The 18,046-nt window shown below is 40.7% G+C and overlaps 1 protein-coding gene across 3 annotated transcripts in view; it reads right to left on the bottom strand.

Moving 5' to 3' along the window:
- The window catches only part of LOC140110505 (tropomodulin-3-like), a 37,270-nt gene that overhangs the window by 3,902 nt on the left and 15,322 nt on the right, over positions 1-18,046 (bottom strand). For all 3 annotated transcript variants that reach the window (XM_072132245.1, XM_072132247.1, XM_072132246.1), the window contains exons 4-8: positions 7,888-8,010; positions 4,351-4,419; positions 2,521-2,651; positions 2,268-2,375; positions 1,582-1,725 (exon numbers count right to left, since the gene is read on the bottom strand). In XM_072132245.1, the coding sequence (XP_071988346.1) occupies positions 1,582-1,725; positions 2,268-2,375; positions 2,521-2,651; positions 4,351-4,419; positions 7,888-8,010 (575 nt within the window). The remainder of the gene's footprint in view (positions 1-1,581; positions 1,726-2,267; positions 2,376-2,520; positions 2,652-4,350; positions 4,420-7,887; positions 8,011-18,046) is intronic.

The following is an 18,046-nucleotide window of genomic DNA, read 5'->3' as shown; positions in this document are numbered from 1 at the left end:
GATTTGAATTTAACATGGTCCTTTTTTAAATGTAAATTCTTATGACATGCAGGTATATAGCAGGAAAACTGTCACTCATAAACATAAGGCATACAACAACAACATTACCATTACAGCACAGCCCCCAGTAGTATACAGCACAGCCCCCAGTAGTATACAGCACAGCCCCCAGTAGTATACAGCACAACCCCCAGTAGTATACAGCACAACCCCCAGTAGTATACAGCACAACCCCCAGTAGTATACAGCACAACCCCCAGTAGTATACAGCACAACCCCCAGTAGTATACAGCACTGCCCCCAGTAGTATACAGCACTGCCCCCAGTAGTATACAGCACTGCCCCCAGTAGTATACAGCACTGCCCCCAGTAGTATACAGCACTGCGCCCAGTAGTATACAGCACTGCGCCCAGTAGTATACAGCACTGCCCCCAGTAGTATACAGCACTGCCCCCAGTAGTATACAGCACTGCCCCCAGTAGTATACAGCACTGCCCCCAGTAGTATACAGCACTGCCCCCAGTAGTATACAGCACTGCCCCCAGTAGTATACAGCACAACCCCCAGTAGTATACAGCACTGCCCCCAGTAGTATACAGCACAGCCCCCAGTAGTATACAGCACAGCCCCCAGTAGTATACAGCACTGCCCCCAGTAGTATACAGCACTGCCCCCAGTAGTATACAGCACAGCCCCCATTAGTATACAGCACAGCCCCCAGTAGTATACAGCACTGCCCCCAGTAGTATACAGCACAGCCCCCAGTAGTATACAGCACTGCCCCCAGTAGTATACAGCCCAGCATTAAAAAAAAAATAAACATATACTCACCCCGATGCTCCCCCGATGTCCGCGCCGTCTTCTTTCTTCTGCCGGGCGCCGCCATTGATCTTCCCCGGCAGGCGCCTAGTATGACGCGCCGCTGCTGACGTCATACTAGGCGCCGACCCGGGGAAAGACATGGCGGCGCCCAGCAGAAGAAAGAAGACAGCGCGGAAGACTGAAGACAGCACAGCGCGGACATCGGGGCCAACGGAGGGTGAGTATTTTCCCCCCGATGCCTTTTTGAGGCTGCCGGCAGCCATCGCTGTGCAAACACCCGCGATCGGCGCTAGCACCGATCGCGGGTGTTACCGGTAAGCCTTTGCTGCAATATGCAGCAAAGACTTACCGGCTATGGAGAGGGCTCAGCCCGTGAGCCCTCTCCATGCCGCCGTATAAGACGATTACCGGCGTATAAGACGACCCCAGAGAAGACAGAAGATTTTTCTGTCTTCAAAAGTCGTCTTATACGCCAGTATATACGGTATGCATAGGTTTGGAGGACTATAATTATTACTATTTTATAGTTTAATAATATAATAAATTTTTGTTAAATGAATACTGCATGTGTAGCTGCTAATTCTGTGGGACATTTTCTTAACACTTTAGCAAACAGATGTCACATATCTTAAGCCTGACTCTTCTTATACCTATATAAATGCTGTTGACAGGAATCCAAACTGGTAGCAGTAGTCCAAGAACAAAATTAAAATTGTAACATGAAAATAATACAGCAGATACATTGATAAAATGTTTACCTGGTTGTCGATCTTGATTTCTCGTAAGGTTTCGTTCTCTTTAAGGGCTTCAACCAAAGCCAAAATACCAGCTCCAGTGACAAAATTGGACTCGATATTTAAACTCCTTAAAGTTTGGTTAACTTTCAGCATGTCTGCAAATGCCTATGGGAAAAGAAAGGGAAAATGATTAAAAATGCATTTTTTTTTTAATTCCATATCAACAATCTTCCTTTGATCTATATGAACAAGGCAGCTTTAACACCAGCATATTGTAAGCAACATAAACCTTTGCCCTAATCCACCAAAAGCTTGTCCTGGAAAGCAATATACCACTGAAACAAAAAGTTTTCATACAACAAGAAAATGGGTCAAGTGGCACCTTTCTGCCACTGCAGAGATTGTAGGCTTATACTCGGAGTCAATAGGTTTTTCCAGTTTTTGGTGGTAAAATTAGGTGCCTCGCCTTACACTAAAGTATGTAAAGTATTTTTTTGCTGGACTCCTAACCTGGCTGTTCTCAGTAATGAGAAAGAATTATAGAAGCACAGGCACATTTTTCACTCATGGCAGAGTTTAGGGTTCATTATTAATGAAAATCCCTAGATCTAGCAAAGACATGGTGAATATGATGGTGAATATGCCAAACAGGCCCTTAATGGGAATATACTATTCAGTAAAAAACGCACGCTTCATCTGATACTTACTACCGCTACAGGATCATTGCTTCGTGTTGCAGCAATGCTGAATGTTTCCACATGTGTATTCGATTCCAAAGCTTTAGCAAATTCTTTCAAAGTGGGAATTGGGATATTCTAAGAGAAACCAGATATGTTAGAGTACAGGACATCAGAACTCTGCTTTCTTTTTTCAAGAATAACTTAAGAAATTAAATCTGAGCTCTGAACAGCTACTATGGAGAATCTTGCTATTAGATGATGGAAAAAATGTAATTTCTACCTTTATATTATTAAGATTAACTTCAACCAAGCGAGGATCATTGTTCTGTATTCTCTTCAAACTCTCCTCCACATTGGTGGGGTTTGGTGGCTCATCAAACACAGGTCTGACCGGCTCTGCCTTTACCACATCTAAAATAAAAAGTAAACAGAAAATTGGATGAAATAATGAAAAGAACATATTATAGTATGTACATACTGTATATAATAAAACACCAAAAGGAAGGTATTTAATTACCAAAGGAATATGCCAATTACAGGAACTTATTGCCAAAAGACATTCCTCTCCATCACTTTACATGCAGAAGCTGTTCTACAAATTTTACTCAATATTTCCAAGTGTCTTGTGAAAAACTGTTTTCATACTGTATGACATTTTGAACATGCATTTTTTCTTAAGTTAGTTTTTACTTTGACACAACAAACACGACAAATATGGTATGGTGTAGCTCATAAATACCAGTAGCCTTTACCCCTTTTATTTCATAATTCCTAAGCCTTGGTTCTTCAGTAAAATAAGCCAGCGGGGTGTAACAGGGACTGACTTGTCTACCCATTGAGAATAAATACATGCTTAAGGGGAACCCGTCATCAGGAAGGCTATTTTTACATGATGACAGGCTCCAATAGCCTCTGGTATGTTCATTTCAAATATGCCTTTGTGGTGCAACTGAATATTGTTCGTGTGGCTGTACCTTTTGTGATGCCATACTTGCTGATGCAGGTTTCAGCCTTGGTAGTTGTCAATTTGACCAGCTGCACACATTTGGGGGTCACCTCTTGTCTAAGCCTGTTTTAGGGATAAACCAGCTATAGGGCTCGGAGCTAGAGTTAAGCCTAATAATTTTAATAGTATCTAAATAAAAGTGTATGTTTTAAATGATCCCTTAACAGGCAGGATTTGCTTACTGAATTTTTGCATCCGAATATTTCCAGTACTTTTTATTTGTTTCTTTAATATTATAATTATTATTATTATTATTATTATTATATGGTGGTAAAACGTGGTCTTCTCTTCAATTTCTCCTTCCCATCATCCTTACTTATTACCCTCCTCCTCTCTCTCCCCTGCTCCCTGCCCCCACTTACATCAGCTCACTGTCACAAGCAATTCTCAATTGAACTGTTCCCCAAGACTCACCATACACTGCTGGTAGGGAGCCAGGTAATGTTAAAGAAACGTTTGTCATGCATCTGCATAATTATAGTGCTATTAAAATCTACATGCCAGAGGCTATTGGAACCTGTCAGTCAAAGTAAAAATTACCTTCCTGGGGACAAGTTCCCTTTAACGTTACCAAGAACTCATGTTGGAATTAGGAGAATATGGCTGTGGGTGACAAGACTTATGGATAGCTAAAGGATGTTGTGCTTAGTTTTCCAGTCATCAGAACGATGTATAAACTTTACCAATGTTACAAAAGAGGTTACCCCTATTATGAAATAGTAACATAACAGACCCACCTACCCCTGATTGGGCAATTGGGCAGGACAGAGTTAAAGCAGTTGACTCTTTAATAATATTTAACCAATTTCAATAGGATATGGGAAAAATATATGATTGCTGGGGTCTTAGCTGCTGTACCGCACACAATCAGAAGAAAGGGGAATCGCAAATCTGCTCAGGATTTCAGAATTTCAGCTGCACTGTATACCAATCTGTAACTTCCATAGAAGTCAATGGGGCACAGGAAGGAGCTCATTGTATCCTGTGGATACATTTTATTAGTGAGTGAATCCCCGTAAGACATAATTTACATTTCCTAACCTAAAACAGCTGTTTAATGAATTAAGGCCAAATACTTAACAACAGATCCCTTTAGATACTTACTAGGAAACCCTTGACCATCATACCCATTGCTAGTGCCGTGTGGAAAAATACTGGGCATTCCAAGGATCGCTGAAAGGAAAAGAAAAATGGTTAGGTATGACTTTCATGCCCTTACATAATCTCTGTGGGTAAAAAAAAAAAAAAAAAATACTCCTCTGATGAAGGGCAATAGTTAAAAACATCATCAACACCAGTCTATTTTTCAAAGTATTGGGAAATATGAGACTAAATATGGCAATATTTAAAAAGAATACATTAATAAATAAAGGAATAAATTATTATAATATATACCGTATATACTTGAGTATAAGTTGACTCGAGTATAAGCCAAGGCACCTAATTTTAACACAAATAACTGGGGAAATCTATTAACTTGAGTATAAGCCGAGAGTGGGAAATGTATTGGTCACATGCCCCCCAGTATGTAGCCAGCCGCCTATGCCCCCCTCCGTATGTAGCCAGCCGCCTGCCACCCCCCTTTATAGCCAGCCGCCTGCCACCCCCCTTTATAGCCAGCCGCCTGCCACCCGCCTTTATAGCCAGCCGCCTGCCACCCCCCTTTATAGCCAGCCGCCTGCCACCCCCCTTTATAGCCAGCCGCCTGCCACCCCCCTTTATAGCCAGCCGCCTGCCACCCCCCTTTATAGCCAGCCGCCTGCCACCCCCCTTTATAGCCAGCCGCCTGCCACCCCCCTTTATAGCCAGCCGCCTGCCACCCCCCTTTATAGCCAGCCGCCTGCCACCCCCGTATATACCCAGTCGCCTGTCCCCGCTGTGTATATAGCCAGCCGCCTGCCCACCCACCTGTATATAGCCAGCCGCCTGCCCGCCCCCCCCGTATATAGCCAGCCGCCTGCCCGCCCACCTGTATATAGCCAGCCATCCGCCTGCCCCCCCCCCCCCCCCGAGGAGAGGAGAGCCGAGGATGGAGCTGAAGACAGAAGAGGACCTGCGGTGAGCATCGGAAAGGTGATTACAGAGGGTTTTTTTCGTCATTGACTCGAGTATAAGCCAAGTTAAGGTTTTTCAGCACATTTTTTGTATACTAGATATAGATAGACTAGATATATACATACATACACATACATATATATACACATATATATACACACACATATATACACTAGATATATATAGAAATATATTTATTTATTATTCATTCTTTATTGGTAATTATGAAAAATGTATTAATTTTAAATACTGTCATATTTATTCTCATTTATTATATTGTATTTTGTATAATCTGTGCTTGGGAGCCACTGGACATTATATGTAATTTTATACCCTCTGGTTACATGGAATGACAAAAGCCTTAGACTCATTACTGCATTCCTTTAGAGGTTTGAGACAGGAGAATTTCTATATATTCCTCGGGCAACCGACTCAGTCACTGTTTAGCTGTACTATGGTATAGGTTGCCAGAAGGAACCCATAATGTAGATAGAAAATGGAAAAGATGAATAGACCATTATGCTACTTCATACAAGGAGAAAAGAACAGAAGGCTGAAACACACTTTTTGCTAATCCCAGATAATTTAGGCCCTGAGGATATATTTGTGTGCAAGAAGTCTTGTAAGCACATATGCCAAACATAGTTTTTGTGCCAACAAAGCCTTTCACACAAATAAAACACATATGCCCTATACTACATCAGCTTACCTGGGTCTTCTGAGAGCATAAAAAACCTATCGGTGGCCAGTTAAAAAAAAATTAAAAATGTACCGTATTAACGCATGTATAAGCAGAGTTTTTCAGAAAAAAAAAAAATTGCTGAAAAACCTTATCTCGGCTTATACACGAGTCCATGCGTTCTGCCAGGCGACGCACACTATGATGTGGTGGTGTCGCCGCTGATGATGTCATAGTATGCGCCGGCCAGCAGATTGCGTGGACGTGTCTCTGCCAGATGTTACCACAGAGAGAAGACCAGCCGCGGGGACTGGACCATCGGGGAGCCGCGCCAAGCATCGGGACCGCCCGAAGGAAAGTATGAAAGTACTTAAGGGCGCTGGCTACATACTACAGGGGTCTGTGACCAATACATTTCCCACCCTCGACTTATACTCCAGTCAATATGTTTTACCAGTTTTTGGTGGTAGAATTAGGGGCCTCGGGCTTATACTCAAGTATATACGGTACTTACCATTGCGGTCCTTCCTGGAGTCCCCCGCTGCCATCTCTCCAGTCCGTGGCTGTAAGCATTAGGCTGGCCGAGGAGGTGGGCCATGCCCACCCATCCCTATTCTGAGAATTGTATCACGCAGGACAGCTGGGTGTGGCCGGCCACCTTGGTGGGCCTGGGCTGAACGCAGCACAGCTTCCATGCCCCTGTTTGATTACATGGGGCATGGACCGGAGTGATGGCAGCGTGGGTCGCCAGAAGGGACCACAAAGGTAAGTAAATGTTTATTTTTTTAATCAGCCCCCTTCTTGCCACCAACAGGTTTTTTATGCTCTCAGACAACCCCTTTAATGACCTTATAGTGGCATAGGGATATATCATTCCCTTAGTTTAGTTCTGAAGGGATTCATTCTCTTGATGGAAATTGCCTCTGTAGGCCCATGTTTTTAGGCTTACAGAGTCTTAAAGACGATGCATACTCTGCTGGGGATTCTAGGTAAGGAATATAAAAATTACCATGGTGGGAAAATGAAAACTAGGCCTCCAGTGGTGCCTTAACCCCTTACAAATGGGAAAAAGTAGTATTCCAGCACTCCAACGGATGTTAACAAATCTTTTCTACAGCTTTAAAAAAGTCCATGGTGCACAACAAAATATACAGCCCTGCGAAATGAAGATACAGTGCGCATGCACCAGCACTTCCGAGAGCTTGGTGACATCCCCAACTCTCAGAAGGGAGGGTGGAGAGGTTTCAAGCACGCAATGCACGTGCATAGTTATGCTAGTGACCAAGCGCCCTGTGTCAGGGGACATTTGCCTAGTGTATAAATCAATTTTTTGATGAAACTGCGGATTTCTGTGCCTTATCAAGACCACCTCCAGCATCAGCTTACCTACCTCTGTGAAAAGTCATGTTTGGGTCAGAATGACCTTTTTGAAATGGTACATATCCTTTAAGACTAGCTAGCTGCTAGCACCAATGACGGGTATTAGCAGTGGGTGTTGGTATAAGGCCACTCACCTCTGTATGAAACCTCCGCACCTCTGTGCTGTTCATGTACGTTAAGGAGTTAAATAAGGCAGCTCCCTTTACACCGATGTCTGGCCTTTAAGAAGCCTAGTGACATTACCAGGGATTATAGCCACACCAGTCTTTTCCAAACGGTAACCTCCATAAGGAAAATGAATTCCTTCCTGACCTACATATACAGACTCTCACCTAGGCAAACCAGCTCCCCACAATGAACTGATACTGAAATTGCACAGTTGGGATGGTTTTGGAAGATACTTAATGATTAACATTACACTTATGATCATCTTAAGGGAGGTGGAGGTTTTTATTACTCATTTGAACTGAAATAAACATTCAAGTAATTGCAGTATGTTACACGCGTCATTTTCTCTGAATACTAACCTGCAAGGTCACTCAACTCAATGTCGGAGGCACTGGTCAAAGCCTCTTCCAGTTCTGGATCAAGAGTTAGCTTCTCCTCTGCACATAAATCTTTGGGCTTTTGCTTGGGGACAAAGACTTTCCCTGTAAAAAAACAAAAACAACATTTTAGTGAAATAATTCAATGTTGCAGGAAGCCAATACAAATCCTCAATGACAATTTCATATTAGCTGTGACCAGTAGGTGGCGCAATCACCACTGGGAGTGTTGTGTGTTCAGTTGTCTGCTTTACCAAATGATTATTGTGGGACCATTGCAGATTTGCAGAACATATGATTTCAATCAGTATTTTTAGCAACGAGAACGTCTCATAAAACATATATTCTGTTTATTCACATCTATCTTCCAGAACAGAACATAGCTTCCTGCTGCCTTAAGACTTAAAGAGAACTTGTCACCAAGTGCAAAACACTGACATCACTCATGTGTCCCTGACAGTCCAGCTGCTCATACCCTGTTTCCCCGAAAATAAGACAGTGTCTTATATTAATTTTTGCCCCTAAAGAGGCGCTAGGTCTTATTTTCAGGGGATGTGTTATTTTCCATGAACAAGAATTTACATTTATTGTTGAACAAAAAATCTACTTCTCTAACATCCTCATAACTCTCCAAAATCTGAATTTCCAGCTGTGTTTCTTGTGACTCCATTACTATTAGAATCATTGGCCCCAATCTCTCATGTTTAGTAAAAGCACTTTCCATAAATGACCCTTCCTGTCCTGGCAGCTGCTGGTATCACATTTGCAGCACAACATCCAGTGATTTTATCCCATGAATTCTTCCCCATGTCACAACCTTCTGCAGCATCTAAAAGATTTACTAATGTTAATGTATGGCACAGGGGGGGCTGCTGCAATGGCTGCCGCTAGGTCTTATTTTCAGGGGAGGCCTTATATTTCTAAGTCTGAACAAAATTGTACTAGGTCTTATTTTCGGGGGATGTCTTATTTTAGGGGAAACAGGGTAGTAGTCAAGGAGGCGGTAACCTTATATCTTCACTGGAGGAGTCTCTTGGTATGTTATATTCTTTTGGGGCCATATATTAAATAATTTAAAATTTCTTCAACAAACAAAAACAAAATTTAACAAAAAGTCCATAAAAAAAACTTTCCATTTTACTAAAATGGACAGTGTAACATAAAGCTCAGATACAGGTGTGAACTGAGCCTTGTCACAAAAATTTGTGACTTTTTACAAAGAGTCGCATCTTCCACACTAGCCATTCCAATTTAACCCCTATAACAAATTTGACTAAAAAACAAAAAGGGATGTGAAAGAACAGAATGCTATACAATGACATAAGAATCAATGGTTTTTATGCTCTAGGTAGGCATTTAAGCCCTGTTTGAAGCCTTGTTTACTGCTGTGAAAGCAGCTCCGAAGGTGGAATACAGGCAGTCCCCGGGTTACATACAAGATAGGGTCTGTAGGTTTGTTCTTAAGTTGAGTTTGTATGTAAGTCGGAACTGTATATGTTATCATTGAAATCCCAGCCAGAACTTTTTTGGCCTCTGTGAAAATTGGATTTTAAAAATGTTGGGTTGTCATAAGAATCAATATTAACACTTAAGCTTCATTACAGACACCCGTGATAACTGTTTCAGCTGTTTATTGTAGCCTGGAACTAAAGTACAATAAATTGCCAATATCCAGAGGTCCGTTTGTAACTATGGGTCGTATGTAAGTCGAGTGTTCTTAAGTAGGGGACCACCTGTACTGAGTTTTATACAACATGCTGTGCAGGAGGACACCCTAATCGTGGTTCTATCTGACCTATTGTGTCATTAAAAGGGGTTTTCCAATGAATGAACCTTCTCAAATGATAACCCCTAGTAATGTTTACACCCCGTATTTACAATTTCACAAATTTTATTGATGTTTTAGCTCCTATAACTCAGACACTTCCTGGTCCATCTAGTGTTGTGAGATGCTGTGTGCTGACAATGTGGTTAGATTATCAGGGTACAGGTTTATATACACTTTCATTTACCTTCTGAACCCTATGAACTTGTACTAGTATTACAGAAAAAGACAGATGAGACAGATTAGAGATGAAGAGATCCATGAGATGGATATAACACACAATGACACACCTATAAAATACACTATAAGCTTTGCTATATGCCAGCTTCCCCTGCAACCAAAAGTGTATACACCAGGACTCAGGTAGGTTGGAATTAGGTTTGTGAAATGCTGTATTTTTGTTAACAACAGTGAATTAGAGAATGTGTTTTGTTATCCTGAGTATATTTAACCCCTTTATGACCGCCCTATCGGGAATCTACGTCGGTCATTAAGGGTACTTCTTCTGATGCGACGCCTTTCTACGGCGCCGCATCAGAAGAAGATTTCAGTACATCGGGTTATTATAGTGCCGGTGTCGGGCTGTGATATCACAGCCCAGACCCGGCACTAACACCCGGGATCGGAAAAACTCCGATCCCGGGTGTTTAACCCCTTACACGCCGCGGTCAAGCATGACCGCGGCGTGTAAGCGTGTCCCCCGTGGATCGGACCCCCCCGATGTGCTTACCGGGGGATCCGATCCCTCCTGCCGCTGCCCCGGGTCCCGACGAGTGACCCGAGGCTGTCGGCTCCTCTTCTCGCCGGGTCCTGCCTTCCTGGCAGGACCCGGCTGTAAGTAACTGAGCATGCGCGGCATGCTCAGTTACTTACACTATACACTGCAATACAAGTGTATTGCAGTGTAAAGGCTTGAATAAGCGATCGGATGATCGCTTATTCAAGCCAAAAGGTTGAAAATATGTGAAAGTAAAAAAAAAAAGATTAAATTGTTTTATAATAATAATTAAATAAATAAAATAAAGTCCCATAATCTCCCCAGTTACACATATAATGCAAATACAGTATATAAAACACAAAAAATGTACATATTTGGTATCACCGCGTCCGTATTAATCTGTACAATAAATCTAAATCAATATTGAACCCGCTCGGTGAACGATGAAAAAAATAACTACGTAAAACTTCCCGTAATATACAATTTTTCATCAAACACTATCACAAAAAATGTTCTAAAAACTGATCAAAAAAAGCTACATTCCCTAATATGATACGACTGAAAAGAACAACTCTTTTCGCAAAAAATAAGCCCTCAACCAGATCTGACAACAGAAAAATACAGAAGTTATGGCCCTAAAAAGTTGTCAATAGTAAAAACAATGCGATATTCTCCAATATTGGTTTTGCTCAGGAAAATTGAGCAAAGATAAGAAAAACTATATAAATGGGGTATCACCGCAATCGTAGTGAACCAGAGAATAAAGATAAAATATTATTTTTACGTTACGGTGAACGGGGGGAAAAAAATGCTAAAAATCCAAAATAAAAATTGATGATTTTGTTTGTGTCCCCCTTGAAATAGTTAATAAAATCTCATGAATAAGCTATAGACCCCCTAAATGAATTATCTATACATTGTATTTCATTCCGTAAAAAATAAGCCCTCATATGTTTGCATTACCAAAAAAAAATAAAAATGTATAGGCTGTACAATGTGACAATACAAATCTGCTGTGAATGGCGCCTCCATTCATTCTATACTCGGCCGTCGCCCGTACAGCAGTTTACCACCACATATGTGGTATCAGTACACTCGGGAGGAATTGGGCATCAAACGTTGCAGTGCGTTTCATCATTTAATTTATTCTGAAAATGTCAGTTTGGCCTAAATGAATGTATTTTCCAAAAAAATTCCATAGTTTCTAAATCGCAGGTCCATATTGTTTTAACCCATGTGAAACACTTAAAGGGTTAATGGACTTAATAGAAGTTGTTTTACATACGTTGAGGGGTGAAGTTTCTATAGTGGGGTAATTTATGGGGTTTTACTATTACTTAGGCCTTACAAAGTCACTTGGAAGCTGAGTTTTCCCTCAAAATGTGAGTTTTGGCAATTTTCATGAAAATGAGAAAAATCGCACCTAGAGTTCTGCACCTCATAACATCCTAGAAAAGTGAGAGGATGCATAAAATATCATCCCAACATAAAGCAGACATTCCGTAAATGTAATTTATCAAGCTTTTTGGGTAGTTTTACTTCCTGTCTGGAAAGCAGAACATTTCAAACTAGGAAAATGAAGAATTTTTACAAACTTTTGCCAAATTTTCACTATTTTTCAGAACGAATCTCAAAACTTATCACTTAAATTTTATAACTAACATGAAGTACAATGTATCACGAGAAAACATTCTCAAAATCACCGTGATATGTTAAAGCGTTCCGAAGTTATAACCAATTATCGTGAGACATGTCAGATTTGAAAAATCGAGTCTGGTCATTGAGCTGAAAACTAGTGTCGGTGATAAGGGGTTAAGACTCTTGTCTTCATGGGAATACCCCTTTAAAGGAAACCTGTCAGTACAAAATTAACCTGATAATCCGCTACCAGAGTTTTATCAAAGCTGCCTAACAACTTCCAAATCAAGTTTCTTTCATGGCCCACTGTGGTGGCATCATCCAGAAAATTGGCTTTGAAGTGAGATGTAAAATGTGTCACGGGTGCTCCTGCGACCCTCCTCTCGGTTCACAGGCGCACCTGTGTTCCTGCCCGTGCCACCTCAGCGTTGTGGCAGGCTCTCTCACCTGCCCACAATCAGGCCTGTGTGTCCCCCCGCCTCCTAGGTTGCGTGACGGCTTCTAGAGATTTAAAAGGCCATCTCGCCGCTAATAGGCACTGGCCACCTGGAAATCTAATAACCAGCCTCTTCTCTTATGACCCGCCAGATCTTTGTGCCGGCATGCCACTGAGAAAGCTGTGTTCCTTTCCCTCTGCGTTTAGACTAATTTCCCCTTGTGACCTCGATTCCGTACCCGACTTCGCTCCTGTGCTGCCTGTCCTGACCTTCTGCTACGTCCCCGACTCCGATCCCGTGCTGCCTGTCCTGACCTGCCTGTCCCCGACTCAGTCTCTGCCTCACGATTCGGCAACTTGCCTTGGCCACCACCACAGACAAAGTCCTGCCTGTGGAGTGACCTGGTGGTACCACACCGCAGCAAGTCCAACTCGCTTTAGGGCGCTTGCCACTTAGGCTCCCAGGTGTCACCTTACTTCATCATCCGCGGTGGTTCAGTGGGTCCGCTGCTCCTGAATCCTGACAAAATGGGTTTATAAAGTCAAGGAGGCGGAGATTTTAGAACTGAATTCAAGCTCTCCGCACCTTATGGAGAGCAGGTAAGTGATGTCCCTGGATGCAGGACTGTCAATTAGGTGTTACTCTTCTTGACAACTTACTGGTAGTGGTTTATTAGGTCATTTGTTACTGTGACACATACACCTACACCACCATAGTGTGGTGAGTGAAGTGGTATTTATATAGCACTTGTCTCATGTATAAACAGCCTGCAACACCCACCCTAACCAACCTGGAAAAAATTTATCTGTAAGTACATTTAAAAGAATGGAAATCTTTTCCAAGTTTACACATGAAAACCCCAAATGTCCGTGGTTAGTGATACGCAAATTCGAAAGGAAGCTGAACAATAGTGTGATATAAGCAGCTCTGCAGAGACCATGTCTGAGCACACAGGAAGCAAACATTGATCAAATGCAGATCTACGGCCATTATTACTAAGTGCATGTCCTGTCCATAAGCTGCTGATTACTGGCTCCACACTTACATCCTCTCAATCCACTTTTATCTTCAACATTTCTGGGACCGTCCCTTCTCTGGACCTTCTGCCATAGACTCTAGCCCTATTCTTTCTCACCCTTAAAAAATGAACTTTACTGAAAATGATTTAACAAGCAGAAAAAAACAGGTTGGACAAAAACAAGGCCATCTACTCCAAGGTCACATAATAAGACAGACATCATTGTAACGGGCAAATAAAATATTCCCAGTTGAAGCTTTGCCCCCCACCATGAGGGTTCATTGTTGGTACACACAGCATGGGAGCTCCTGCCAGTTATCATTAGTCAGACCAAGTTCTAGGAATGCAAATATCAAATCTGCAAGTGTATAGAGGGCTAATAAAGGGGCAAAAGAGACAAAGAATCTGAAGAACAATGCATAACCCCAAATCCTGCCTGTATTGCCCTGTGAAAGGCTTGGGAAAAATATAGAATAGGTGTCTATCCGAGATACGACTCGGGGAAGGACTCCGATTGAACAATGGTTTAAATGTTTCCTAGCAGGTGTAAACAGGTTTGTTCACTTCTGTCCACAGTACAATGTAAAGGAGCTACTTGCCCGACAAGTCTATGGCCAATTACTAAGAGGACAATCTAATAGTAACAACCAAGGAAAGCGGAATGGAAGGCAGAACAATGGGGAACTGTCCAACAATCATTGTATCTTCTACTGCCATCTATAGTTTCATCCTCCAACACATAATACAAAGCGGATTACTTCCTAAGAATTGTAATAGGTTTTAAATCACTAGGCTTCCTAAAGGCAGAACATTTGCTGCCTTCTGCCCTTTTCCCCCCAATTTAAATCTGGTACTAGATGCAAGAGGGAAGATTGGCATCCACCTTCCTCCATACTCCTCATTTACATTAAGCCCCAGCCAAATGGCCGGAAAAAAAAAAAAAAAGATTTATTGCTTTGGTTTACAGATCTAGGTGATAATGAAATACAGAATGTCCAGAATGGCATTTACAAGCATGTGTGATATTTGCCACGTCAGGACAGTATTTGATGGCAACATATTAACAGGTGCTTTAATCTCAACTCTCAAGACTATTTAAGGAGGAAAATTTATATAATTCATTATGGAATAATATTTCTTGATTATCTTTTAGTCAAGTTAGGGTAGCTGTCCAATCCCAGACTTTGGAATATTTTAGCTAAGCACCACCACAAATGTACCAAGGCGATGCTTGTATGTTGTACCAATGTTGTAAAGTGCTACGGAATATGATGGCGCTTTATAAAGATTATTACTATGAATAAAGATTATTATTAATTGGTCTAAACATGGATTCTCTGCTGGTTGGTAATCTACTTTTGTCTTTTAGGACACAATCACATGTGGCCTTTGAACGGCTCTTTGAAATGCAACTCAAACACAAGGGGTGGTGCTTGGCCCATGAAACGCATATGCATTTGAGCCAAGCCCCCATCCCCTATGCGTTTAAATTGTGTTTCAAAACACAATTCAAATGCCAAGTGTAAAAGTGGCCTAAAAGACAATGTAGATTACTAGAGCAGCAGATTACACACAAAGCAGTTCCTGCGCTGCAGCTTCTGATACCAACTAAAAGGTGGAAGTGCGAGATGTCATCGGATATCAACGACTTGTTCTGTAAAACGAATGTAAGGGATCCCTGCACCAATGGTGTGGTTGCTCTGTTAAAACCAAAATCACAGATCAACCACAGTTTTAAAAAATGACTACAACACTTATTCGAACATTTTTTTTACACAAATAATGTCAGATTTTTGTCAACTAACATTGTATACATAAGACATTCCTGTTAACACATAAACATAGCTCAATCTGTATAGCAATCTCCCAGCATGATCGGGTACCCTTCTCTCACGGAGGTCTTTGAAATTTCCCTTGAAATACCTTCCACATACACTACTGGGCTTGGTAGAAATAAGTGGTTGGCCACCTTCCAAGAATCTGCAGGACAGACACAGACCTGCATGTTATTGTATTCCACCAAGCCAAACAATGTATTACTGCAGTAGCTAGGATGATATCATTCAGGAAGAAACCAACCCGTATTATCAGGATGTACACAATCATACATACACTCCCACAAACCTCATATTACTCATCAAACATTACATCAGAGTACAGATCCCTCATACAGTGCCTGCATGGAGCACGGCTTTACCCTCAGATGGTGTCTTGCATCACTCACATAGGGAACAGTGTGTGTACCCTTCTACTCCACTCCAAACACAGACTACTATTGCCATCTTGATATCCAATAACACTATGGATGGCGTTTCAGTGAACCCACATTCTTGTATAACAGTGTCTATAATTATCCTCCATCATCTACCCTATATACATATATAACTGGGGTGATTGAAAGCAGTCTGGAACTACAGATGTGCCCTGCACATCTTATAATCGTTTCTCCTAACACCATCAGAATTAATGGAAGATGACAATGGCGTGACGAACCAGGTGACACATAAGAAGAGAGCAGGAGAAACAATACAGGGGAGAAGTAAACAATAGTTATTTCACTATACTGCCCCCTGTGGCACTTATGGGAATATTTTATATTAAAATTTGACTGAAATTTTTAAAGTAAAAACAGCACCATATCCTTCATATGAATTAGATTTCTTAAGGTCTTAATGTAACATTTTATTAACATATACATTTGTTACCATGGTGCTAACATATGTGTTATTACATACGTTAACCCCTACGGGACACAGCATCTTTTGGCCTTAAGGACGCGGCCCCATTTTTCAAATCTGGCCTGTGTCACTATAAGTGGTTATAGCGTGGGAACGCTGTGAGATATCCAGGGGATTTTGAGATTGTTTTCTCGTGACACATTGTACTTCAAATTAGTTTAAAAATTTGGAGGAAATCTTTTGCGTTTAGTTATGAAAAAAAACAAAATTTGGCAAAAATTTTGAAAAATTCTTTATTTTCAACGTTCTAAATTCTCTACTTTTGATTCAGAAAGTCATAGCACCCAAATAAATTCATAACTTACATTTCCCAAATGTCTGCTTTATGTTGGCATGGTTTTTTAAGATTCCACATATTTTACTAGAATGTTATGAGGCTCAGAATTTGGGTGCCATTTTTCACATTTTTTGTAAAATCGCCAAAACCCGTATTTAGATGGACCTGCTCAGTTTCTAATTCACACTGAGAGGCCTAAATAATAGCGAGACTCGTAAATTACCCCATTATGGAAACTACACCCCTCAACGTATGAAAAACCACTTTTAAGAAGTTTGTTAACCCTTTACGTGTTTTATAGGGGTTAAAACAAAATGGAGGTGGAGTCTGCAAATTGTAATATTTTTTCACAATACACTCATTTTGGGTGGAAAATTAAACATTTGTAATGGATAAAATGAAAAAAGGCTCCACAAAGTTTGATACCCAATTTCTCCCGAGTACACCGATACCCTATATGTGGTGGTATCCTGCTGTATGGGCGCACGGCCGGGCATAGAAGAGAAGGAGGCGCCATCCAAATCAGATTTGCTATGTCACATTGTACAGGCTATAATTTTTTTCTTTTTTTTATTGAGGACCTATAGGGGCTTATTTCTTTTGCCACATGAGATGCACTTTTCTAATACATAATTTTGGGGCATCTATAGCTAATTGGTGAGATTTAATTAACTCTTTGGTGGTGGAGGAAATGAAAATCATCAATTTTTAGGAAAATTTTTATGTGTTTTTTTTTTTGGCCGTTAACCATACCATGAAAATAGTATATTATTTTTATTCTATGGGTCACCACGTTTATGAAAATACTTCATTTATATATATTTTTTTATTTTTTCCCATTTTTACTGAATAAAAAGTAATTTGGCAAAATTGTTGTTAATTTTAGCATCACCGTCTTTCATATGCATAATTTTTTTATTTTTCACCTCACAAATCTGTTTAAGGGCTTATTTTTTGCAAGAATGATAGCTCTTTTTAGTGGTCTTATTTTAGATTGCGTAACTTTTTAAAATCACTTTTTTAGAGCATTTTTAAAGGGCATTAATAAAAAAATCATCTTTATCAGAGAGAGTTTTTTTAGGTTGTTTTTTTACGGGGTTCACTTTGCGGATCTAATAACGATTCTGTTTTATTATACAGATTGTTACGGACGCAGGGATACCAAATATGTGGGGGTTTTGTGTATTTTATTCAATTGTACTGAATAAAAACTAATTTGGAGAAAATCTTATTCATTTTAGCATCACCATCTTTTTATATGCATAACTTTTTTATTTTTTGGCAGATAAATCTTGTTAGGGGCTTATTTTTTGCGAGAACAGTTGTTCTTTTTAGTGGGCTTATTTTGGAGTGCATAACATTTTTTAAATCACTTTTTAGAGCATTTTTTATAGGGTATTAATTAAAAATTATCTTTTTTCGGAATGTTTTTTGCGTTTTTTTCCTCCGGCGTTTACCGTGCGGGTCCAGTAACAATTCTGTTTTATTAT

This window comes from Engystomops pustulosus, unplaced genomic scaffold (genome assembly GCF_040894005.1).
Source record: "Engystomops pustulosus unplaced genomic scaffold, aEngPut4.maternal MAT_SCAFFOLD_292, whole genome shotgun sequence".
NCBI lineage: Eukaryota > Metazoa > Chordata > Amphibia > Anura > Leptodactylidae > Engystomops > Engystomops pustulosus.
This window is presented reverse-complemented; position numbering and strand designations above follow the sequence as displayed.